We start from the raw sequence: 25682 nt of genomic DNA, 5'->3' as shown, positions 1-25682 counted from the left end.
AGGGGAGCCATCCTTTGTGATAGTGTTTCCATTCACATTGGTTGTGCACAGTCATAGTGCACAATCATAGAATAAAAGCTTTGTTTTCAGTTTAATCTGTTACTTCAGTATTGATATATATGATATATTTATCACCTTATATGAAGGATTCTTTCCCTGTATAAACTGCTATCCCCATAACACTAATGGGTTTTTTCCCCAGATATTTTCTTGTTTTAGGTGTTTGGAGTTGATAGTTCCTTTCAAAATTAAAGTAAATAAAAGCAATCTTGAGGTGAGTTAGTGATGTTCATACAGCTCTGCACTGAGTGATGTTGAGGGGTTCAGGAATTGTAATGCAGTTTGTCTCCTTACTTAGTTACATTTTCACATAATGGTTAGATTGGAAGGGACCCCAGTGGGTAATGTGGTCCAGTCTCCCTGATCAGGCAGGGTCACGAGAGGATGCAGCACAGGATTGTGTCCAATGGTTCTGAATATCTCCAGTGAGGGAGACTGAGCCTCTCTGGGCAGCCAGTTCCAGTGTGCAGTTACTGCAGAGTAAAGTTCTTCCTCACATTCAGGTGGAACTTGCTGGGCATCAGTTTCTGCCCATGGCCTCGTGTCCCATTGCTTGGCAGCACAGATGGGAGCCCAGCTCTGTGCTCTGACACCTCCCAGCAGATACTGACAGGCCTGGGTGAGGTCCCTGCTCAAGGTGCTCCCAGCTCCCTCGGCCTGGCCTCATGGGAGACATGCTGCAGTCCCTTCATCATCATCACCACCTCTGCTGGGCCTGCTCCAGGGGCTCCATGGCTCTCCTGAACTGAGGAACCCACAATTACATTTTTGTATTTCATGAAAGCAAGGATGATGTAGGTCGTGGTTTCCTTAATTTTCTTAATTCAGCTTGAGACAGTTGTCTCACAATACAGAGAACTTTAGATTTGGACACAAGCAGTAGGGATTTTTTTTCTCCTCTTTTTCATATACATGCACAGATTTTGAATTGTGAGGAAGGGTTTTTGCTTTTGTCTTAATCTAGAGAACTTGGATTGTGATATAGTTTGAGGTCCTAGACTGAAACTTTTAGCCATCTTCTGTCATTCTCTTAAGTATGAATTACTTGGAAAAATGCAACAATACTGCTTGAGAATTATATTTGATAAAAATAGCTCAAACCATTTAAATAGCATATTTTTAAGATTCATGTAGCTAATTGTAAAACTGACTAATTAGAAAGAATTGTTTAATATTTTTAGTAGCCTTTCTGTTAATAAAGACCACTTTCTAATACAAATCAAAAATCATTGTCAAATAAGTGTCTGATATCCTCTTTCTTTTTGGATGTAAAGTAGATTATCTGTAACTACTTGAAGACTAGTATAGAGCTATTGACTAATAGGAACCCTGAGTCCTGAGCTTTTCCCCTTCAGATGAGTAAGCTGAATTGCAACTACTACCAATAGTGTGGTTTGAATAATGATTTAGAAAGTAAATGTTGTGCTTAAATGGGCACAACACATAGGAGGTGGCATTAAGTCTGCAAACATACTTTTTTTTTTGTTAATGATTTTAATATGCCAGAATTGAAAGTTCTGATAGGTGTAAGTGTATCTGTAAAAGTCAGCAGTTGAAATAAGCATTGCAAAGTCATACGTCAAAAAAAATCTGTGCTGAAATGTTCACGGGTACATCTGGAACATTTTGCTTTGTTCTGTTGAGAAAGGTGACATTTTGCTGCTGAGGAAGGAGCAGAGCAGCTCAGGGCTGTAGCCAAAGATGTTTTATGCCCAGTTAATTGTTGGTGTCTCTCAGTGCTGGGCATTGCCTTCCTGCCTGCCTGAGGTGATTCCTCTTCCTCCCCACAAATCCATCCATCTTCCCTTCCCTGGCATAGTCCCTGTGCCCTTTTTGGGCAAAGTCTGCTGACCACTCACACAAAAGTTGAGTGACAGGACCTATAGTGAACTTCAAAGCACTTGAACAAGCAGGACATGGCAAGGAACACAGGGATGAATATTTTATAGCACCTCAAATAATGTGTCTGCAAAGGCCAAGCTGTGTTTATACCCAGGCTCAGTTATGCTGGCACAAAGCTGCTTTTACTGGCACAGTTTACTTTGCTTGACAACAGGTATGAGTAACCAGCAGGGTTGTCCTGGCAGTACAGACAACAAAACTTCAAGGTGTAAACAGACAAAGGAACAACTTGGTTAGCAGAGGAGCATATTCCCTGCTGCCCTTTCCCCTCTACCCCTTTGAACTGCTGGCAAGTTTGGAGGGATAGCATTGGAGTCCTGGGAATAGCTGAAGATTTTAACCTTTTTGCATACATTAGGCTTACACTTTGAGTTAAAAACACAGTGACTTTTTTTTGTCCCGTGCTATATCAAAGAATGTCAATTTTTTTATCTTTTTTTTTTTCTTTTATTCCTCATAGACAAAGTGGTAAAGTTTATTATTTTTTAGAAAAGTTACTGAAAACTACTAGCAAGTTTTGCTTCACTTGAAAAACCCAATACTTTCGGTCCCTGAAAAGCCAGCTGCCACTCCTTCACTCTGTTCAATCTGACTGGAAAATCCCTTTCTTCACAGCTGGTTGCTTTTAGTTTCATAGTGGGTGCTTGCCTGGGGTAGTTAGAATCATTTTAAAAAGGAGTTTTCATAATAACTGAAAAGTTACTGCACTAGTTTTGTTTCTGGGTTGAAGGAGCTGGGGTTTAGTAAGCAAAGAGCTATTAGATCTATGTGTTTAAGAAATGGAAAACTAAATAGAAAAGCAATTTTGCTTGATGCACCCCACCCTGTGAATTACTCTTGCTTATGGAGACAAATACTTCTACTTCCTTGATAGACGGGTGGAGTTAGGCAAGTGAGAGGAAAGGAATTTGGGATCTGTCTAAGCAGACCAGAATGAGAAACTCAAATCAATTGGATCTGGAGGTAATTTAGCATTTGAACTTGTGTATCTTACAGCCAAAGGACTGACCTGGAATTCAGTATGGTTTGCACAGTGTAGTCTGCTAGCAGAGTGCTGCTTCCAAAATGAGAAAATTCTCACTGTGAAGATTCAAATAAGATTATTTTTATCTTGTAACAATATGAGAGAAAACAAATTTCTAGCCACAGTGTGGCAAATGTTGGCCATGTGGGTTTGACCATGGTATATATTTTGTTTTAAAGTCTTGGCTTTGCACAGTTGACTTGTGCACAGTGTATTTTGTTTCCTGGTAGAATTCTCAGCATGCAGTGAGTAAATGAACTCAGCTACCTTACTGCTTAGTGAAGTATCACTCCAGGGCAAGTATTCCAATTTCTAGATCCCTATTTACTTCCTGCTTTTGGGTATTAGCTTTAGTACTCAGGGGGTGCATTTATAATGCCTGCATTAATTGTTCAATGATTATTTAGTGTGAGTCAGGGAAGAATTTTTCATCATTAACTGCAGCATTTTATGGTTTAACTGCTCTGGCTAATAGCCCTGCTGCCCCTTTGTGGTGGTAACCATGGCAAAAATGAAACTGCCAACTCCTTATGGGTTATAGTTCATAATTGGACAAAATCATAGAAATCTTTCTGGTTCAAGCTAAAGCCACAAAGGTATAACAGGACCCTGAAGCTCCTGGGATTTGTGTGTACTTCTTTCACAGAGGAAATAAGAGATGAGAAAAAGAATGGTAAACTAGGAGATTCTGAAATTTGGCTTATTTTTCTACATTCATTTTTTAGGCAGTGGAAATTTATTTATTACATAAAAAATATTGACTTTGTGTAAAAGGCAATAGCCGACAATTTGGTACTTATTTAATTATTAATTCAGCTTTGGAAAGAGGCTGAAATAGGTTTAATTATATGTAATGATTTCTTCTTCTTCCTTCATTTTTGATGTAGAAGTTGTTTCTCTTCACATACTGAATCTCACATCTCTGGACAAACTGCCTCAGTTTTCCAGCAATTCTCCTCACTGTAGTTGTCAGAATAATTGCCCTGAACTGCAGTTTCAAGCTGGGTTGGATGGAGTAGCAGTAATGTGCTATTAAAATGGCAAATGATGGCTGTACATAGTAATAGCAAATATAGAAGTATGAAAAAGCTGGTCAGTTGTTTCTTCCTGTAGTTCTACTGTAATTAAATCCAGATAATCAAATCACTGAGGAAGTGTGTTGCTTTCAAGATTTTGTATCCATCTCTGAGCCCATATTTTGTCTTCTCTGAGACAGAAGTGTCTCATCCAGTATCAGGCCTCTGTATGGTTTGGGAAGGACAACACATCATGGCTTTCTCACTTGTCAGGCTGATTAAGGAGCTCTCTTCAGCTGCCTTCTGGAAGAATTTGCAATAGTGATCATTAAACAGAATGAGTTTGTTATTGTTAGTTGGTTTTATTACTTTGAAGAAAACAGTTAACCTACATTTCATAAGTTAGGTTAAAATCTGTCCTCATGGAGCATAGCAATTTGCAACTTCCTAATATCAGTTAGAATTAACATATTTTATGTACTTAGCTTTGATGTATTATGGTTTGGGATCACTACAGAAGAACCTTCTGTTTCTTTAATCTGAAAATACCAGCAATTTGTTATAGGGGAAAAATCATAGTGATATCTAACTGCATGAACAAAAACATGAACTGATTTAGCAGGTTATTGATGCTCTTCTGAATCATTGACCTAGAAGGAGGAATGTGATTTTTATGCACCATAGGTCAGAGCAGAGGAGGTGCCTTTGTTTCATTTGCAAAACTGAAGACTAATTTGAAATACGATAAATACTAAGTTTGTGAAATAAATCCATAATTCCTTGAAAACAGGGAAACAAAAATCTGTAGCTTTTTGAAACTTCCATAATATAGATTCTAAGGAAGGTGGATTGTACTTGGAGAAGTTTGTGTGTACTGATGAACTGCAAGTTTTATTTGAGAATAAAATCTTCAAAAATTTTGTGGAAGCAGGCTGGTAAGGTGTCTGCGGTTAATTGGTCTTATTAATGGCTTGTAGGTGGGAGGGGATATAAAGGATAAATTATAAAGAAGAAAGAGAGACTAGGAGAGACTTTTGGTTGAGATGTTATGATAATGGAACGTGAGTTTCTTGAATACTTTGTGTGTTACCTTGTATTTTTTATGAAAGGAGGGGAAACCAGCACTCACACAATTACACAGCTATCCCTTGAATTAAGGATGTGGTCATGCTTTAACAGTCCTCAAAAGCTGAGTTGTTTTGAATGTGTGTGAGCTGCCATCTCTGCTCTGCATTGGACTTGTTGTTAATATGAGGTGCAAAAGGGCTGGGACTTCGCTCTGGAGAGTGAATTATAAAAGCAAGTGTAATTAGGCCAGTACATGCTGCCATTTTTTCGTCAGCTTAAGCACCTCCTTGTTTACCTTGCTCGGAACTGGTTTGCAGTGGCTGAACAAGAGCCTGAGCCAGTCCGGGTGGGGAGGTGGTGGCACAGCTCGGCAGTGAGAGCTGGGAAGGGCGGGAGGCAGCGCTGCTGCCTGAGAGTGCTGGGGCAGGGAGGAGAGGCGGTGCTGGGCTCCCAGAACGTGCTGTGCCGCACAGCTGCTCTCTAAAAGGTGTTGGTTTGGCAATCTGAGGACCCACTGTGCTTACTGCGTAATTAAATACTACATAAAAACCAGTGTGCTGCCACAAGTATTAGTTAATGTATACACACGTTTGTTTCAGGGCTTGCACTTGATTTTATTTTCTGAAGATAGCTTTAGTAATTATGCGAAAGGGATGGAGAGATTGACCTTTGAGAAACATCATTTGGACTAGTGAAAACCAGCATGGAAGTAACTTTGGAATTTGCTACCTGAAAGGGGCTGGCTCAGTGGGTTCCTGAGGAATGGCTGCCTTAAAGATAACTGAATCCTTTATAGCAAGATTTGAAGGCAGTGTGTTTTCCCTTCCTCAGACATCAGCTACTAACATGTATTACTTCTTCTAGATACAGGAAGAAGCATATTTACAAACAGGATGGAAAGACTTGAACAGAATCACTTTTCTAAAATTTATGTAATACAATTCAGTAGTATGCACTTAAGTGGACATAAGTTACATAATATTAAATGCAATGTGTATTTTTTGTAGACATTTGTTTACAAATATCCTTTTGCCGTTTGAATGTTGTCTCTGCTGATGTTTTACAAGCTTTGTATGGCTGATGCTCTCTTGCACTTCTTTTCCTGTGGTCGCTGTCCTGTATTTCCTTGTGCTATCTTGTCTGAGTCCCATTTGCAGATTGTGCAAAAATGTGGTTACAAGGGGCAGTGATTAATCAAAACCTTGGGAGGGATAAAAGGCAGATATGCACAGAGAAGAAAAGGGTGGGGAAGAGCAAATAAGCAGAAGCATGTTTGTTTCTCCTTGCCTGTGACTCACTTTTTCATAACAGAAGAATTTTCAAATGAAGAAGAAAGCTAATTGAAAACAAACAGGAAGCAAGAAATAATTACCTCTGCACTGAGCCATGAGAGAGTTCAGTACTTTCAGCCTATTAAATTAACAAGCAAATTAATTAGAGTGGCTTTAAAGCATATAACTTATAAAAGCTGTATGATACACTAGTGTGTTAATAGATAGTATTTAATACTATGGAGAGTATTATTTAGAGTGGGTTTGATTATTAATATAGTGAGTGCAGTCAGAATTTCTTGATCTATCCATAATTTATGTTTACCTTCATCTTTATCAGCTTATGACAGATTACTGTTTTGTTTTCCTTCAATTGAAGATCTAAGGCATATCTGTTGGGGGAAGGGAAGTCTTTCACATACTGCTTTTCTTTCTTTTCACATACTGCATTTCATTTCTAACACCTACATGGGCTTTCTGTGCTGGCCTTCCCCTTGATTAGTGAGTCCAGGGCCACTGGGTTTTGCCATATAAGATCTGTCTCGTACACTCTGTGTCATTCCCAGTACAAGATCTAAGGAGCCCTGGTGCTCTACTCTCGCTCCATTCAAAACCCATCTTTCCCCTTCACTGTGGTTTTGAGCTATGTATCAGGGGTTTTTTTTTGAGGCCTGCAATAATAGAGGCAGTTAAAAACATGGAAAATTTTGTAGGGAGTGCTGCAAAAAAGGGAAGGTCAATTGGTTTTATAAGAAAAAGATGGAAATAGATTCATTTCTCTGAACACAACATCTTTTTCCCCAATCTTATGCCTGCTTTGGGACTTGATGAGATTCTTTGAGTGCAGGAAGCCAGTGATTTCTACCATTCCAGCAGGTTCCTGTAGCAGCTATTGTTATCTTGGAGTAGTGAGATTGACTCATTCCAGTAGTTACACCTGGCTGTCAGGAGCGTTCTGGTCCCCTCTTTTGTGCTGTCACTGCTCAGTCACAGCCAGTCACTCTGGTTTTCTGCTGGATGATTCAATTGTAACCTCTTTTCAGATGCAGAAGTTGAGGCTACAAGTCTTGCATCATAAAAGCAGTTTCAGATTCAATAAGTTTCTATTAACATTTAATTAATTCTGAAGTTGGGTGATTACAAAAGTACTTGAAATCTTGAAATTTAGTTAATGATGTGAACTAGTATTGCTAGTAAAAGCATCCTGTTGGTTTTCTTCAAGTTTCACCATGGTCTTTCATTGCAATTCCTAAATTCTGTCTTTTGCCAGAGGTTTTCCTTCAGTAGCCTTCCCTGCAGCATGATTGTCATGCAATACTGTTACCTTGAATGTATGAGCAGTTAGAAGTTTTGTGTTAGACAACTAAAAAATATGAATTGTTGTATGTATGTGGCAAAAGGTGTTGCTGCTGATGACGTGTGATCCTCTATTGCAGGCAGCAGTTCAGGCACACTTTGTAGCAATTATTTGCATAGTGTATGTGCTAGAATTCAATCATATGTGAACTCAAAATCAAATACAAATACTTCTTGATGATGAGAAGGTTTTACATCCTGATGAGGGTGTTTAGAGTTTTATACATTTGTTATCTTCTAGAAATAAATTTTATATAAATAAAATTTTACTTATGCTTGTATTTCTTGTCTTACTTTTCCCAAATATCTTACTGTTGTTTTTGTTTGTTTGTTTACAGTTCTATCTTCAAGACACTAAAAGTAGTAATGGTACCTTTATTAATAGTCAGAGACTGAGTAGAGGATCTGAGGAAAGCCCACCATGTGAAATTATGTCAGGTGACATCATCCAGTTTGGTGTAGATGTGACGGAGAACACGCGGAAAGGTAAGGGTATGGATCATTTTTTGGTTTCTTTTCAAGTATATTTATTTGGAACATCTTACCACAATCCAGTCTTTAAAACTAAATGGCATTCCCATTGTAAGAAAGCAGTCTTGTTTGGTTTTTTGGTACTTCCCTTTTTTGTGCTGGCAGTGAGCCCTGGTGCCATGTGGTACCTGATCAAGAAACATGTCTGCTGAAAATACAGCCTCTATGTCTGCCCTCACACCCCCAGATGGACTTTACTGGGTTGTTTCCATGGCCTGCTTTCTTCCTTACTGGATGCAGGGGAAGTGTAGGTCTGGGAAAGGAGGCTCAGCTGTGGCTATGTGTTCATCTATTGCTTCACTTAAATTGACCTACAGCAATTTTAAAAGTGCAACACAAGCATATGTGTGTAATGCTGTATTGGGCTTTTTGTATTTGGATTTTATTATTATAATTGTAATTACCTTTCTTTCAAGCCCTTTGAACCTTAAAGTTTCAGCTAATAGTGTGGCAGAAGTATGAACCTGAATTTCTTGATCAAGTAGTCAGTGTAGGTTTGAAACAGGCTAACAATTCTTTTCAGGGTACCCACTGTTTCCTTCTGTGTCAGCTACTGATTTTGATTTCTACAGGTACTTTAAAATGAGAATAGGAAAAAGTTGCTAGCTGACAAACAAGGTGATGGCATTTTTGTTTGGTTTGTTTCTCTTGCTGTCTTCTTCCCAGTGTGCATGCTCAGGAGGTCTTGTATTATGGCAATAGCTCTGTATCTGTGTTAATTAAAATGCAGCCTCTATCTCTTTTCTTTCGAAATTACATAGTATGCCAAGAACCATTTCTTTATCTTTCTGGAGACTGGTCTGTATGGGGATTGTCAGACTATAATCAGTTTTGTCAAGACTTTTTAAAGTTCCCTAATGTGTCTGCTGCTTTCTGTAAGCATTGAACTTCTGACCATGTTCTGCAGAATCCTGCCTACTCAGTAGCACACAGATTTGGCATTAAAGGTCAACTGCCATCACCCCTTTATTGCTTTTCTGAACAAGACCTTCATAGGGCTTATCCTTAAAGAGAAGTGTATTAGAGAAGAATGAAAAAATAATATTGAATTGGAAGGTTGGTGATAAAGTTTTTAAAACAAGCAAATAAACGAAATGTCCATCAAAGCAACCCCCTCCCAAAAGCCCAACAAACCAAACCATAGTACGACAAGAGAATTTCTTAAAGTACCTTAAGTGAACAAAACATAGAGATGGCACCTGCTCTGTTACTCGTGAATTTTTGTCTTTAGCCAGATGGGGTTGTAATTCTCAGATCTGAAGTATCAGAGGAAGGTTAATGAATGTGTTTAAAGAAAACATTATTAAGTAATGGTGGTGGTGGTATTTTATCATCAGGAGCTTTTGGAGCTGTAGGATTTTTGAGTGATTCATTATAGTGAAGGTCTTAGCACATTGTTTTACTCTTCTCAAAAATGATATTGCAAAGGTTCAACTCAAGGGTGCCTAGCTGAAATTGCTGGGAGTTATTGAAAGTGTTTCCATGTGAAGTGATTGTAAACATTTATGAATACTAGCAGTACACATGGAAGAGATCAAGAGTATACACTGCATCTAATGAACTTGGAACTATTAATTTGATGAGATGCTGTCCTTGCTAAGAGGAGCTGAATTTCTTCAAGTTATTTAGACTAAAACAACTTTTATTATAAGATTTAGTTGGAAGAGAAATTGCACTTGACTTGCTTTTATCAGCACATTGCAGTTAGTTCATGGAAATATTTGCACAAAGTTCATAGTAAGCAAATTCTTGCCATGAATTTTTGCCAGTAGTAGTTATTTGCTGTGGTTTTGTGTTAGTTTTACAAAGCATGATACATTACACAAATGCTGGTGACCTGGCATTTGTGTAATGAGTGATCAGATTATGCAGCCTTCCTTGTCCTTTTCTCTGGCTTTGAACTTGTAAGCTGTGCTCGTGTTACTCATGAATGTGTTGAGCTCTCTAATGAGGAAGAGGATACAAGTTTGGTTTCTTCCCTCTCTGCTCCCCCAAGCAGAGAATGAAGATTGTATCATCACAGGGTGTTTACTTATGAATATGGTTGGAATGCATATAAACATGGGTTTTTCACTAGTTGGTTTCAGTAGGCTTAGATGTTACTGTTACTCTAATCTAGTCATGAAACAGACAGGAAAGTAGTTTTTAAATTGGTGATTGCCTTTAAAAGCACTTTGCACTCTGGTATTTACATAATGCCTTACTTGCACAAGACACGTCAGCAATCTGCTGTGTGTAATTATAAGGTAATGACAGGACAGAATGAGTGTACTTGCCCATGTAAATTCTGAATTCTGTCAGCGTTGCTAGAATACATTTATTTTATTGTTCAGGCTGTGTTTTCGTAAGTAATTTCCTTGCAAATGTGATCTGGAGTTGGTTCATTAAAATAGTGGCATGTTCAGTATGTGATTTTTCAGGTTATCAAGTATGAGAACCAATTCCTCAGTTTCCTGCTGCTGAGCCAAACTCAGTAACAGGTCCTGGAGAAGTGTTTGCATCCCTCCTGCTTCCTTATTTGTGCACTTGCTGTATTACTGACAAGCACAGGGGCCTCACCATTTCCCTCTCCTTAATACAGCAATAACCTGTGCTTTTTCTCTGTGTTAGTGTGGTTTATATTCTTTTAGCACTATTTAAATTTCCCACTTGTGCCAAAGCATTCTGAGCTAATTGGTGATACTTCCCTGCACAGCAAGCAGCAGCAGCCTTGCAAAGCAAGGTCAAATAATTCCAACATGATTTAGTTCAAATGCAATTTATGCACATTTTTCTAGTCAGGTTTGGACTCTCATACATGTGTTCTGTCATGGGATGTTTGAGGGAGGTCATGTAAGTGGGGAGCCCCACAGCAGTGTGGGCTGCCGGGCAGTGCATAGACCCCCGAGGGGTGTGGGGGCTCCTCAGGGCTGGGTACCACATTAACTTGTGAAAATAGAAACAAAAGTATCACTGGCCAATTGGCTCTCTAGGAAGCAAATATTGAGACAAACAGAAATGGTTTCTGTGTTCCCGTTGTGCTGTAGTGCAGCAGAACCTGTCTTGGTTTAGGACGGGTCTCAGGGGTTTTGGAGCTGTGAAATGTGGGTCAGCTGCGTGTTTTGAAGGGGACCAAGAAGTTTGTGACTGAAGCGTGGAACAGCAAATGGAGCAGGAGCAGGGTTTTAATCCGTGGAGAGAGCTGTGGATGGGGGGGCAGCTGTTTCACACCGTGGAGGGAGCCGTGGCTGAGGGGCGGCAGTTCGATGCTCTGGACGGAGCCGTGGCTGAGGGGCGGCAGTTCGATGCTCTGGACGGAGCCGTGGCTGAGGGGCGGCAGTTCGATGCTCTGGACGGAGCCGTGGCTGAGGGGCGGCAGTTCCCGCTCCGGAGGCCGCGCGGGGCGGGGCGGAGCCGGCGGCCGCGGTGGCCGGCGCTGTGGCGCCCCCTGGCGGCGGCGCTGCGCAATGCCGGCTGTGCCGGGGCCGGGCGGGAGCGGCGGCCCCGCGGAGCGCCCCGAGGTGAGTGGGATGGATGGAGAGGGAGAGGGGGTGAGCCGCGGGGACAAGGGGTGCCTCAGCTCCGTTGGGACGCCAGGCGTTGCTTTACTGCCTTTTCTTGTTAATTCCTCACAAGAAATACTGTAGACCTGAATTTAAACCGTTGCTGTTCTTCTGTGCAGTCAGTACTGTATTCGTGGTTTTTGTGTTGCTTTCTCCTTATTTTTCCAATTGCAATGAACTGATAGCTTAAGGTCAGACTGCAGAGTTTGGATATTGTTTCATTTCTTACTATTTTAATTTTATAAGTTTGTCAAAATACTTGGTACCTGTTCCCAGTCACTGTCTATTTGAGACTTTTTGCTAGAAGTCTGTTATATCTTGACACAAATAAAGCTCCTGCAGATTTTAGGAGATTTTTTTCGGTCTAGCTGTTGACAGAAAAACTTCAGAATTATATAATCTTACAGCAGACCTACCTGATATGTGACCCGAAGGTAAAGCTGTCTGTTGCCATTTAATGTCAGGTATCCTAATGTTTTCTTATTAAAATCACTGATTTCCTCTAAAAGAAAGAATTCTGCATTGTGAAAGCTATGTATTACAGGGTACAGCTAATATTGCTAATGTATTTTTTAAATGTTTTTTGCAAACTGGATTTATTCAATTTATAAATCAAGACCCCAAACCCTGCAGTTTAATCTGTTCTGCCCTGGCATGTAAATTTAATACTTTACCAGGTCAGCTTGAAAAAAAACAAGATGCTCTAGTCAGGAGAATACGTCTCCAAAGCATTAGCTAAATAAAGGTTAAAACCATCTTGTCTTGGTTGGATTCATTTCTCCTCTATATTTAGATTCTATTGAGGTAGCTTCCTTAAAGACCTGTCTCATTTCCCTGGAGTATTACCAGTGTCCTAAAACGCCCATTGCCCTTTTTTTCCACAGCCAGATTAACTGTTTTGCTGATATTAATAACAGAGGAAGGAGAGCAGCTATTTGTTTTGTATGTTAGTGGGTGCTGGAGGTACAGTGGTTCATGATAGGTGACCACACACTCATTTGTATCTCACTTGTGGTAGTGTTTTGGGAACAATGTACAGCTGTCTTTCCATGTATCTGGAAATAATTTTTGCTTTCCAATTAATAGAATCATACAGGGAAAAGACGTCAACCAAGACACACACATAATTTGACTGTTTGCAGAGGCACTGAAAATCATATCAGTAATATTTTTCAAAACATTGTGTAGAAGGTTTGAATTTGATGTAAAAATCAAATATTGCATTTCTTCCTCTTATTCCTTAGGATCTTTCTCGAGTTAAACAAATCTTGAATGTAGTCCTCAAGCAGCAAGTTTACCTCTTCTGAAAGGAAAGGCCACTTAGCTGGGCTATGCAGTAGGTGTGCACTGCAAGCACCCCAAAATAGAAATGTGCTGTCTTGAATGATGCTGCTTACAGTGTTCAAAAGGATGTAGTTCTCAGTGGTTCCTGCACACTTCTCTGCATTTCCTTTTCCATCCTTTTTTGTAAATAATAATTGCTTGGCAAGTTCCACGTTTTGAAGTGTTGGTGACACAAATTGGACATATTACCTTCTAAGTCCCTGGATATGCTTGTCAGAATCTTGTCCAAAAGGCAGCTCATTATTTTGTTTATACCTCTGCATTCCTGATACCTATTGCAGGTAAGATCCATTCTGTTTCACTCCCTTATGATCAAAACATTCACTTTTTTAACTTTGTACAGTAAAGACAAGTTTCAGATATTGCAGCACGTGGAGGAGTTGGAAGTGGAACTGTTCCACAGCCAGGACTGAGTACACAGCATGACCCCTTCAGGTTTATAATGGTGAAGTTTCTGTGTCCAGAGGAGGTTTGAGCAGGCAGAGCCAGGCACTGGTGCTTGAAGGTGTTCATGCCTTCTCCTCTTTGCCTGCCTCAGGGTTTCTTCAGGCAGTTTGCTTGGTCACTGGAACATGAAGCACTGAACTTGAAATGAAGTAGTAATGGATCATGATGACTTAGTGTTTGTTTCTTTTCAGTGACCCATGGATGTATAGTCTCCACAATCAAACTGTTCCTTCCAGATGGAATGGAAGCTCGATTGCGATCAGAGTAAGGATATGGATTCACATCTACCAAAGTTCAGCTACTGTGTGATGAGGATTTGATGGACATTATGTTTAAAATCATCATGGGAGCAGTTGGTTTGCCTGTAATCCTGCAAAGGGAGTAACTGAGTGCATGGTTCTTTTGCAGGCATTATGAAGAAAAAAAATTCATTTCCTTATGGGTTTTAGTAATTAAGACAACTCTGAAGAATAAAAAAGAAAAAATTCTTATGTAGTTGGGCTTTTCTGACAGTGGTTTACTTTACTGAAATGGGTATTAGAAACAGAAGAATATGGAGAAAAGTAAAGCAAATAAGCAAATTCTCCTGCCCTATTTCTTTATTAGTGATTATTCTTTTGGCTCTTTTAGATGCACATAAACTTGACTAAAGTGAAGCTAACGAAAACTCAGATGAATATTGACAGTATTTTCTGTCTGTATGCCCATTTTTGAGAAATCTTCCAAGAGCAGTAGAAACCAAAAACTTGAACATTTTGTGTGCTCTGAGTGCTAATCACAAATAGCATAATTTTAGTCATTTTTCATTATCCAAAGTTTTGTAGGGTTTATTGCTTATTTAAATATCCTTTTATCATTACTCTCCAGAAATACTTGTGTGAAGCTTTAGGGTGTCTTTGCTTGCTTGTGGGAAGATCAGTAAAAGTAAATTTCTATAGAAGATTTTCCATATAATTTCATGTTCAAATAAGAAATAGTAAAAACATATGGTGTTATATTTTTAGTTTTGATGGAAGTGTCCAAGTACAACATTTATGTATTTTGTGTATTTTTTTTATTTTTCAGTGTTATCCATGCACCATTACCAAGTCCTGTTGACAAGGTAATTCAGTAATTTGCTGCTTGATGCTTTTTTCAGACACATGCTATTTTCAGATTTGTTATCAAGGTGAAGAAATAGTGAAATCTGTCCAGTAACATTTTGATATGTCTTCCACTGACTCTTTTTATCTAGTTTAATATTTTGAGTGACATTTAAGGGCAGTTATCACAGTGTACATTTGAAGGTAAGTTGACTTTTTACATTGTGGCACCTGAAACATGGCTTTGGAACACAACCATTGATGTTAAGATGGTTCATTTCCAGGCACAGGTTCACAGGTGTTGCATAATTGAATAGTTGATGTTCTGTGGGACCCAAGAGTAGCTCATGATTTGGTGTTTGGATGAGGTCTGTTTTCTTTATATCATATTTTTTTATGGAGGAGAAGCTGTGCTGCACAGTCTGGAATGCATTGTCCTGTTCCCAAGGAAGACTGAGACCAAACCTCTCTGCCTCTCCTGCAGAGCCACAGTTGCTCACTGTAGAGTCATGGAGTCAATATTGTAAAGTGTAATTCTTAAACTCAGCTTTGGTAATGTGGGGGACTTGCAGAAAAGCTGCTAATGGATATTCCCTTGAGAAAAGTGATCAGGAGTTGATTATTTCTCTAGCCTCTAAAAAGAAGGATTAACTTAAATATGTTCTAATCGGAGTTTTGTACTTGAAGAACAAAATATCAAGCAGCTGTGGAAACTTAGTTATGAAACCAGCAGCCTGAGGAGTTTATAGACTGTGTTTAAGTTCAGATTTCTAAACAATATGTGTGGCTTGAATCCAGGGCAAGGGTAGAAATCCTGAGGAAGGACTGCAGGTATAACTGTGGGAAAACAGTTAAAAATTATTTCAATGTAGGAAACCTACAAGAATTAGTAAATCATTAGATTGGCTGAAATAAACCCATAGAGCAACCCCTCACTTCTCTCCAAGTGAAGAACAGTTTGTCATTATTCAAAGATAGTACAGGTATTCCTTAATTTTGAAATAAATGCTTATAAAGGGAGACAATGATGATAACTCGTGGGTCAGCAGGAAGTGTGCAGCCATAATGTGTGGTGACATTGAGCTGGAAGCCCACAATTTGTGTTTGCCAATGAGTTGAATGGCTTCACCTTTGTGCCCCTTGTTTCTTTGTTGTCAATTCAGTCTCAACTGTACCAAAAGCTTTAAACTCATTAGTGTCTTGGTGGTTCAAGAACTTTTGCAGAAACACAGTGGGACCTAAGTCCCAAGTTGGGAAGTTCTGTGATAAAAAAACCCATAAATAATAACAGAACAAGAAATGAAGCAAGATGCTATTATTAGATAATGTAATGTTTACCTTTGTGACTAGATTTAAGTGAATTTTGCATTACTTCTGTTTAATGAAAAATCTAAAACCATTCTGATTCTTACTTGTCTTCTTTTTCAGGTTGCTGCTAACACTCCCAGTATGTATTCTCAGGAATTGTTTCAGCTTTCACAGTATCTACAAGTAAGTTTTCTTTTAAGGACATTTAGTTTGGCTGAATATTTCTGTTCAAAACACATCTTATGCTGTGGCTTGTATCTATTGGAAACTACAAAGGAAGGGACAGTGCTGGCAGCTCTTCTTCCTCACAGCCTTTCTGTGCCTGCTTCTGTGTCAGTTTAATAGGTGTGCTTTTCCCAAGATGTCATGGCACAAAAGAGTTAGACTGAAAAATGGTAGCATGTTCAACTGTGTGCTGGTAGATAAAAGAAAACTCTTTAGAAAGGATGGTAAAATCAGCTTTCTGAGAAAAAAAAGGAAAATTTCTTTGCTGCTAAATTCTTTCCAGGTTTAACTGTGTATAAGTTCTACTGATTTATTTTGCCTGGTTTATTTCATAATGGCAATTTTTATCTATTTTGTCTATTTTATTTTGTCTTTTGAGATAGATACTGTCTTTACATGTATTTGCTGACATAGCAGGAAGGAGCTCATGCAGATGCTCTTTCTTTGGAAGCCAAATACATATTCACTCACCAATCTGTTCTCTCTCCATATCCTGGAGTTAACGAAGATGCTCTTCTGTCTTCCTGTCATAAACCAAAAATCAAACAGAAATAGTAGTTCTTGCTTGGCATTTCTCTTTTGTGACCTCATTTGAGGATGAACAGCTCATTGCATGGAAGCTGCCAAGCTGTCCTTTGGTGTCTGCAGTTTTGTTACTCAAATTATTGAGGAGATGAAGTATCTTTAAGTCTTGGGAAGAATAACAGTGTGTCCTCAGCATGTGCAGCATAGCATGAAAAATGAATGGTTTAGGAACCTGAGGTTATAAGACAGCATTTTCTAATTAAACTATCCAAATCAAGTTGTGGATGGATTTAATGGAATGGGTTTATGGTTTTGAACAAGTTGACAGTGTTTGCTACTCACATTTTTTTGTTGTATTTTGGGATCTCTTCTGTTGTTTCTGATTTCCTGAGTTGCTCTAGCTGAGCTGAGTGGTGCCCTGCTCTCTTCACAGGAAGCCTTACATCGGGAACAAATGTTGGAACAGAAGCTGGCAACCCTTCAGCGACTGCTTGCTGTCACACAAGAGGCTTCAGATACTAGTTGGCAGGTATCTGCAGCATCCTTTCCTTATGGACTCAACTGAGCACTGCCATATCAATTTTAGCTGTTAATGCAGGGAAAAAACAGCAGAAATAATAAAAACTTTACGGTGGTTCTCTAAAACTCTGCAAAATACAATGTTTAATAAATTTAGTGGTTGTGTACTTTTGAAATAGCTGTTAGCAGTAAGTACTCCCAACAAAATTCAGATGTTTAAAGCAGAACTCTACTGGCACTACATTAAGCATGGGATAATTCTAAGGTGATAATTCTTTTCTTCTAGGCTTTAATAGATGAAGACAGGCTGCTATCAAGACTAGAGGTTATGGGAAATCAATTACAAGCTTGTTCAAAGGTAAGTAGTTCACCTGAAGTCAAGTATTAGGAATGCTGAAAGGCAGCTCTTTTCAAAAGTTTTGGAAGTAGCTATTTGTAGGAAAGCATTTGGAACATAAGCTTTCCAAAAGGAAATCTTATGTAGGAATCCAAGTAGCACAAAAGCTGCACATCTGCTCTGTATTTCAAGGCATTTCAATAAGTGGCTGTTGTTTTCATTGCCCATGTCCTGTCTGATATTCAGAGTTACAAGTATGTGCTACCCTGATTATTGTTTAGGTCACCTATGTCTGCCTTGGATTTAAATTTTTTTTTATTTCTATTTCCTCTTAACTATTTACGTTATAAAAACTTTTTCTGCAGGTCCTGTTTAAGGTCTTTCCTCTGTGACCTGGTTTGTCCAGTTCTGTGTCACCTAGGCTTGACATTGTCTTAGCAGTGCCCAAAAAAAGAGCCATAATTCTCCTGGGATCAAAACTGACCACTGAATGTGTGCTGCTACACTTCAAAAACTCACTTACTTATAGCCAGTCAATGATCCTCTTTGATCACTGATTTGTACATAACATTTTCTCATCTATCAGAAATTGCTAAAATTTAATAGAACAGGCTTTATCACAGTCTAACTTATGTAATGAGCAAAACAGTAATTATTCTATTTTGAATTATTTTCTGTGTGCAGAATCAAACAGAAGACAGTATACGAAAAGAGCTTATAGCATTACAGGAAGACAAACACAACTATGAGACAACAGCCAAAGAGTCCCTGAGGCGGGTCCTTCAGGAGAAAATTGAAGTGGTCAGAAAACTATCTGAAGTGGAGGTACTGAAGTTTCGTGCCTGTTCTTCTGGAAGTGCTGAAATAGTTGTAACTACTCCTGTTTAGCTCCCTGCTTTGTTGCTGTGTTATGTCAGTATCTGTTGTACTCTGCACTTGCAGGATATTAAGTAATAGTGTTTATTTCTCCTGTTGGACAGAGCTAAGATTGTTAAACCATTAATGAGAAACTATTCTTTCAGCTCTTCTCTTTTCTCCCTGCTTTCAAAATTCATGATGCTGTCTTACAGAAGTTTCTGTGTGTGGGACATACACAGGGAAAATTACATAGATGCATTAAAAAAATGCTGTAAGACCTTGTTTAAACTGCAGCATTTATGGAAATATACAGTTAACCACTTGTACAAAGTGTGCTTAAAAGGAGCTTTTACAATGAGCTTTTACAGTCCAAGTGTTAGACAATCTTTTGAAGTAAGATTTTTCTGCCCTATAGTAGCTCTCATTAGTCTCATTTCCTTTATCATTATTGGCTATATTCCCTTGGTCAAGAAGTCTCATAAGACTAGTTGGCATCCTGTGCATATATACAGCTTGGAAAAAACAGATGCAGTGTTTGGTAGTTTGTCTGTCTTTTGTTATTATTTATTGCAAAATTATTCTGTCTTACAGCGGAGTTTAAGTAACACAGAAGATGAATGTACACACCTGAAAGAAATGAATGAGCGGACTCAGGAAGAATTAAGGGAATTAGCTAATAAGTACAATGGAGCTGTAAATGAAATTAAAGATCTTTCTGACAAGCTAAAGGTAATGACAGAATTTCTCTGACTTAGGATAGAATAAATGTGATAAACTGAACAAATAAATACAGTTTAATTTCTAATGCAACTAACAAAAAAGTTAAACTTACTAAACAACAGTTAGCAATAGTGTCAATATCTAAGTCTATGAATAAAATAAATTAGTATTTAAGGTCTTTTATGCTGGAGAACAGAATAATCACTATGATGAAGCCTATTCTCCAAGAGTCTCCAGTCTAGTTAAGTAGGAGTTGTGGAGGAGGAAGGTAATGTTATCATCTCTGGAGACCTGAGGCAGTTGTTGCATTTATATTGGATAAATACTGGAATTGGAACCCAGGTTTCTAGTTCAGTACCTCAGAGAAATTTTTCTTTCCAAATGAAAAGATTCAATTGCTGCTCCTAAGGCAGCTGGTTTCCCAGTAATGGGTTGGTCACTGATGGTGATGAGTGTATCCACAAGGATCAAACCTGAAATTTATTATCTTGTTTTGAGGGAGGAGACAGCTTAAAACTTATGTTCTTGAGATTCAGCAAGGAAAGAGATGTGCCTTGCAATCAAGATGGTCTGTGCAGTGTACATTCAGTACAGAAGGGTTCTTGGGTTTTGATTGAATTGAGATGCTGGAGACTCTGGGCATTTCTTAGTTCTAAGGCCCTTTACTCTTGCTGTTAAATTTATGTTCCTCAGTCAAAAAGTTGCTTCAGATATTTTGAGATTTTCTCAGTCTGCTTGTAGTGAAATTTGTATAAAGGTAGTAGATTTGATTTTGTTTTCATTTTTTAAATCTGATTAGCTAAGAAAGTCACTTACATACATTTAGTTGCATGAAAATTAAGATCTATTATTCTTCCACATGTTAATTTTGATTTTTTGGTGGATTTAAAAAAATCTTTTTGAGCAGGTAGCAGAAGGAAGACAAGAAGAAATCCAACAAAAAGGACTGGCTGAGAAAAAGGAATTGCAGCATAAAATAGATGAAATGGAAGAAAGAGAGCAAGAGCTTCAAGCAAAAATAGAAGCTTTGCAGGCTGATAACGACTTCACCAATGAGCGGCTGACTGCTTTACAAGGTTAGTCAATAGCGGGGAAAGAACTTGGATTACTTGGTTTTTTTTAATCTGTGAAATACCTTTTTCTTGGACTTCTGTTTACAGTACGGTTAGAACACCTGCAAGAGAAAACTCTTAAAGAACACAACAGCTTAGGTAGGTGCGATCCATTTCTTGTTTCAAGCCGGTTTCCGCGTTCGCTCTTCTGTTACTTTTGTTATGATAATCTCGTAGTTTTGGTGTCTGGCAGAAGAATTCCGATTCCCAGTTTCCCCAGTAAGGAGCTCTCCTGGGCTGCTGGGGCCGTGCCGGGCAGCGCCGGCAGAGGGCGCTGCTGCTGCGGGCGTTCGCTCCGGCCCGGGGCTTGACTTAAAACACATTTTATAACATATTTTATATCCATCTGTACACACTTTATCTACACCTATACTCACGTATATCTGTGTAATAGGCAGTCACTCTTTGGCGTTAATAACCTCTTAGACGTTTGAACAAACAGCAGCATCATCTCTAGCAGGAAACACATCAAACTGCCTGGGTTGTCTGATTAGGTACTTGTGAGGAGGCGGTATGAAAAGCCAGGTACATTTCAAAATGCTGTGTTTATAAAGAAAGCCCAAAACATTTTTCTTTATTCCAAAAATAATGCCCTTTCTTAATCCTAGGCATACAAGTTGACGACTTCATACCTAAAATAAATGGGAGCACAGAGAAAGGTAGTGTATCTGAGGGCTACCTTTTATCTTATGGTTGATGTTTGAAAATGAACAAATTCAAAATGTTCTCTAAAGTTTTGCTTGGAATTTTTTCTCTTTGCAAATGAATTTGTCTGCTCCTGACCAGTTTTTTGGGGTTTTTTGTGTGTATTTCCAGTCACGGTGTTTTTAGAAAATTCTGCAAAATACAACAAAACCACTTGGAGGCTGTCTCTTTTTGTTGGTTTGGTTTTTGTTTTGTTTGTGATGGGCTGTCACTGGAATCAGGAGTCTACTGATTGAATATTGTGAGGGTTCTGACACAAGAAAGTGGAGAGCTCATTGATTCTTTTTCTTTTTAATTTTCCCTTGCGACACATAGACATACAGTGTTTTTCTGGTAAAGTTGAGTATGATAAGTAAAGTCAGCAAAACCTATTTTTTTATAACTTTAATATGAAAAATGTGAGTATATAAAATCTATAAACAGTGAAAACTAACTTGTAAAAACTCCAGAAGTATCTTTATGTGAAACAGGAATTCATACAGATTGAACAAAGTGATAGGGTTTTTAAAGGCCAGTTAGAGTCAAATACTTAAGCTCATGTGTCTTAACATACACAGTTTTTGGAGTGAAATTGTCCAATATCACATATAGCAAAAAATAGTCCAGTTATGATTCCAGATTGTTTAATTGGCTGAGATATATTTGTCAATTTAAGTTTTTTCCTTGATGTAGCTTGCTTCTGCTGTATGAGGGATGGTGGTAACATTGCTTTGAAGGTTGAGGGACCTATATAGAGAGCTCAGGGTTTTAACCAATATTCACAGTGTTTAAGGGTTCCTGTATTTATATTTTTGAAACAGAATTTGAAAGCTCCATATGCATATTTATAAATGATGAGGTTCTTAACTAGGAAGACCAATAGCAAAATCAAAAGTTAATCATGATATAACCTCCTTATTGGGAGCAGCAGTTTAACACCTACAGGAGCTGCACCAAAGCCCCCCTAAAGCTCAGAGTTCTGGTTCCTCCTGAGGGCCTCAGCAGTTTGTGCCCTTAGCTGTGGTGCATCCTGAGCTTAGCAAGCAGGACATGCAATGTTTGTTCCCACTTCTCTACACTGCCATGAGATTTTATTTTTATATAGATTTCCGTCTTGCTGATGCCCAATTTTAGGTTGGTAATAGCTTAATATTTGATAGAATGGTTAAGAAATAGATCTGCTTTTCTCTTTTGTAAACTAGAGCTAATTTGACACATTTTGTAAAAGCTTTTGAGCTCTAACTTCAAATATAAATGATTTTACAGAGGAATGATTTATGACATGATACTAGATTTGATTTTTCTAAAATAAACACTTTTTATTTGTTTTAAAATTGTTGGCAGGAATGTCATGTGAGATTTTTAAATACTGATAGCTTTTACAAGTCCAAATTTTAAAACTGCCCATTTAAAGTTGTGTGACTATAACAAATATCATTGTATCACTGAAACTCACTTTTTTGGTCAAAGGTGAAGAAGCAATCCCTTTTGGACTTATTTTGGGTTGTGCAAGAGTCAGTGTCATCTGAATTGATGCATGACAAAATAGATTCCTCCATCCCATGAGTAACAGAGGAACTTGTACTTAAACCTGGAAGTTTTAGGAAGCTTTTTGCCAGGTTATTTTTCTTTGAGTACAGACAACGTATAACTGCTCATTCAAGTCTCTTTCTGTGTGTTTATACAATCTATCACCTTTTTTGTCATGCACATTCCATGCCCTTCCATTATTCTGTATTTTAGTGCAGCTTTTCATTATTCTCTCAGTTGTACATTTTCCTGCATCTCTGCCTTACCTGATCCATCTGCATTTCTGTGGCATTTTACAGCTTGCTGCCCTGTGTTCTCCTCATGACAGTCTGTGCCTTTCTGCATCTTCCAGTCCCTTGTGTAGCCCTTGTATGACAGATGGGCATTATTTGCTCTGTCAGATTTTGGATTTTGTTCCCTTAAAAGCAGCAGGAAGCAGTTACTGCTGGGCTTTTGGGGGTTTTGTTTGATTTTGATTTTTTTTGGTTTTTGTGGAGGGTTTTTGGGGTTTTGTTTTGGTTTGGGGTTTTTGGTTGTTTTGGGGGATTTTTATTTGTTTGGGTTTTTTGTTTTAGTTTTTTTTGTTGGTTGGTTTGTTGGTTTTTTTTGCTATGTAGTTCTGCATTATTTTAGAAGAGCTAAGAATTTTTGGATTTATAATGCAGATTGAGCAACTTTGAGAATGAAAGATGAAAACTGTAAGGCCCATGTAAAATCAGTATGCTTTTAAAAATTCTTTTGTCTCTCTTTCTCTCAAAGTGTGTGCACAGGCACACTACCTGGCCATGACTGGAATAATGGTTTACATCCCTTTTTTCTGTGGCTGTAGCAGTCAGGAGCTGTATTCAGGGCAGAGGAACTAAGAGCTAGAGGAACTGAAACCTCTCCAGCAGCTTTTAATTAAAAAAGTGTATTAGAGGATGATGTTAGGCATTCATTTTCTCTCACTGGACATGCAGAAAAGAGGAACTTGTTGTTACAGCAAGCCCCTGGTAAAAGTTGTGTAGAACAAAATTGTTTCAAAAAGTGGTATTTTTCTCAGTGTGTTGCACCACACCTGGCTTTCATTTTTAAATTTTGTGAGCCAAATGTTGTGTAAAGAAGATAAGAGAAATTGGTATACAATCACTTAGAGGACCAGGTTAAAATTGAAAGAAAATAAAAAAAGGAAGTTTAAATGTGGAAAATAAATTTTATAGCCATGGTGCTGTTTTTTAAAAGCTCTGTCCTTGTGGGTTAAGAAAGTTTATTTTTTAGAGTGACTTTGAGGTACAGTAAAGCTTAGCAGTTGAACTTCTGTTATCAGAGCTAGTGATTGAGCAGTTTGGTTAGAATGCAGCACATCCTGCAGGTTTGTACTGGTGCCAGCCTTGTCCCACTGCTGGACTCTTGCTCAAAGGATTTTTGAGGTTTTCAGAAAGGAAGTGTCTGCACCTTGAGGAGATGCAGGATTCTCATGGAGCTGGGGGCTGAGCAAGGACCTGGGAACAGAGCCCAGTTTTAGGAACTCTGCTGCAGAACTGTCTTTTCAAAGTGAAACTGTTTAAAAAGTATAGACATATATTCAATAACACTTTTAAAATAAAGGATTCTAGATATGAAGAATCAACATGAAGATTAATGAAAAACTTTTAAAATACCCTTTTAAAGCTAATAAAAATATGGAAGAATATAGGTTTAAAACATGTTTCTTTTGAAAATGCAGCTGAAGTACTTCTATCTTCTGACCAGTTTGAAAGAGTAATCTATTTCCTAGTATCCCTCAGACATCATTTCAATTTCATGTCTTGTCTGCTTGCATATTAACTCAGATTTGATTCAAAAGTCCACCGTGAATACACTGACAATTATTGTTAATATGCCTTTCAAATTTTTTGTTGCATCAATTTGAAAATGATAAGAAGATGTAAACTGAAGTGTTTCTTTCTCTACTAGAGCACTTTCTTTCAAAGAGTGGAGGGGACTGCACTTTTATTCATCAGTTCATAGAATGTCAGAGTGAGTACAAGAGTGTTCACATTTGCTTTAAAAACAACAGAAAGCACAGAAAAGGTGGATGAAACCAGAATTTGTCACTACTATTGAATATTTCTGTAGAAGCAGAAATTTTCTAAGCATGGAATTGTGGCATTGTGGTATTGAGCAGGGGTAATAGGATATCTTTGCTCTTGCAAAGTGATGGTCACATTGTCTCTTCTCAGTTCATCCATCATTGTACCCTGACCAACAGAAGGGTGGTGATTTTGCCACATGGAGTTTAAAACTGATGTCGTTTTTCTCCTGTTACAAATTAAGTTGAAACCTGTCAGTTTAAGCAAACATCACAGGCAGCAAAGGACAGAGAATGAGGTGCCTTTTCACTTAGCTGTAATTTATCTGATAATTAAAGGCTTTTCCACATTCTCCAGATTAGTTCTAACAAAAGAACAGAAGGGAAAACAAGTCCATAGTTTGTAAGTGGAAGTCTAAGAGACTGTTCTAAGAAAAACAGAAAATTGCATACCAGTCTTTAGAAAGATGTGTTATTCTGGAATGTGAAACATGCTTTTCAAAGCAAATGCTTTTGAAAATGAGTAATGAAACAGCACTGTCTGCACATCTATAATTAAAGAAAAACTGAAGATATTTATACTTTTTGCCTACTGAAAGAAAAATATCATTAGAATGAAGAGAAACAAAGTGGTATTAAACTTCAAAAAAAACTGGGATTTTTTTACTTTAGAGTTTATAGAAATTATGTACCTAAAATTAAGTAGAGAAGCATTTACAAGCAAAAATAAGACAGGATCATTTTTGACATTATGGCCATTAGACTCTTTGCTCTCAAATTTTCATGAGGAAGGGCAGCAGACTTGTTTGATTTTACTCTTTGTGATCCAGACTGCAGTGCCATAAACCAAATTACATGATACTGCTAATGTTTGTCTAAGAAAATTTAATCTTTATTTGAAAAATGTTTATTTAAAAACATAACCACTGGTAGCTGTCTTCTGTGAGGCTGCAGTTTAAAATCATTCTAAATTTTGCAAAGATCTTGTATGAATCTTGTTTTTCAGTATGTAAAAAATGAAGTTAAATGCTTGAGTAAACATTTTTCCTGTCTAGAACATGAAGAGCACACTGTGCAATGTTCAAATACAAATTGGTTACCTGTTTTCATTGTTTGGATGTTAGCTTAACCTATTTTGGCAAAATTAGGTTAGTGCAAATGAAATGTGACC

General features: G+C 38.1%; 1 protein-coding gene across 31 annotated transcripts in view; it reads left to right on the top strand.

Annotated features, from left to right (window-relative positions):
• The window catches only part of SLMAP (sarcolemma associated protein), a 73223-nt gene that overhangs the window by 23226 nt on the left and 24315 nt on the right, over positions 1-25682 (top strand). For 4 of the 31 annotated variants that reach the window (XM_064723676.1, XM_064723679.1, XM_064723659.1 and 1 more), the window contains exons 3-14: positions 8036-8189; positions 13753-13825; positions 14627-14663; positions 16072-16134; positions 17135-17230; positions 17507-17578; positions 18242-18382; positions 19007-19144; positions 20043-20211; positions 20296-20346; positions 20856-20906; positions 24397-24459. In XM_064723676.1, coding sequence (XP_064579746.1) covers positions 8036-8189; positions 13753-13825; positions 14627-14663; positions 16072-16134; positions 17135-17230; positions 17507-17578; positions 18242-18382; positions 19007-19144; positions 20043-20211; positions 20296-20346; positions 20856-20906; positions 24397-24459 — 1108 coding nt within the window. The remainder of the gene's footprint in view (positions 1-8035; positions 8190-13752; positions 13826-14626; positions 14664-16071; positions 16135-17134; positions 17231-17506; positions 17579-18241; positions 18383-19006; positions 19145-20042; positions 20212-20295; positions 20347-20855; positions 20907-24396; positions 24460-25682) is intronic. The other 27 variants (XM_064723680.1, XM_064723661.1, XM_064723662.1 and 24 more) reach the window with 12 other exon arrangements.

Source organism: Zonotrichia leucophrys, chromosome 12 (assembly GCF_028769735.1).
Source record: "Zonotrichia leucophrys gambelii isolate GWCS_2022_RI chromosome 12, RI_Zleu_2.0, whole genome shotgun sequence".
Classification (NCBI taxonomy): domain Eukaryota; kingdom Metazoa; phylum Chordata; class Aves; order Passeriformes; family Passerellidae; genus Zonotrichia; species Zonotrichia leucophrys.
This window is presented reverse-complemented; position numbering and strand designations above follow the sequence as displayed.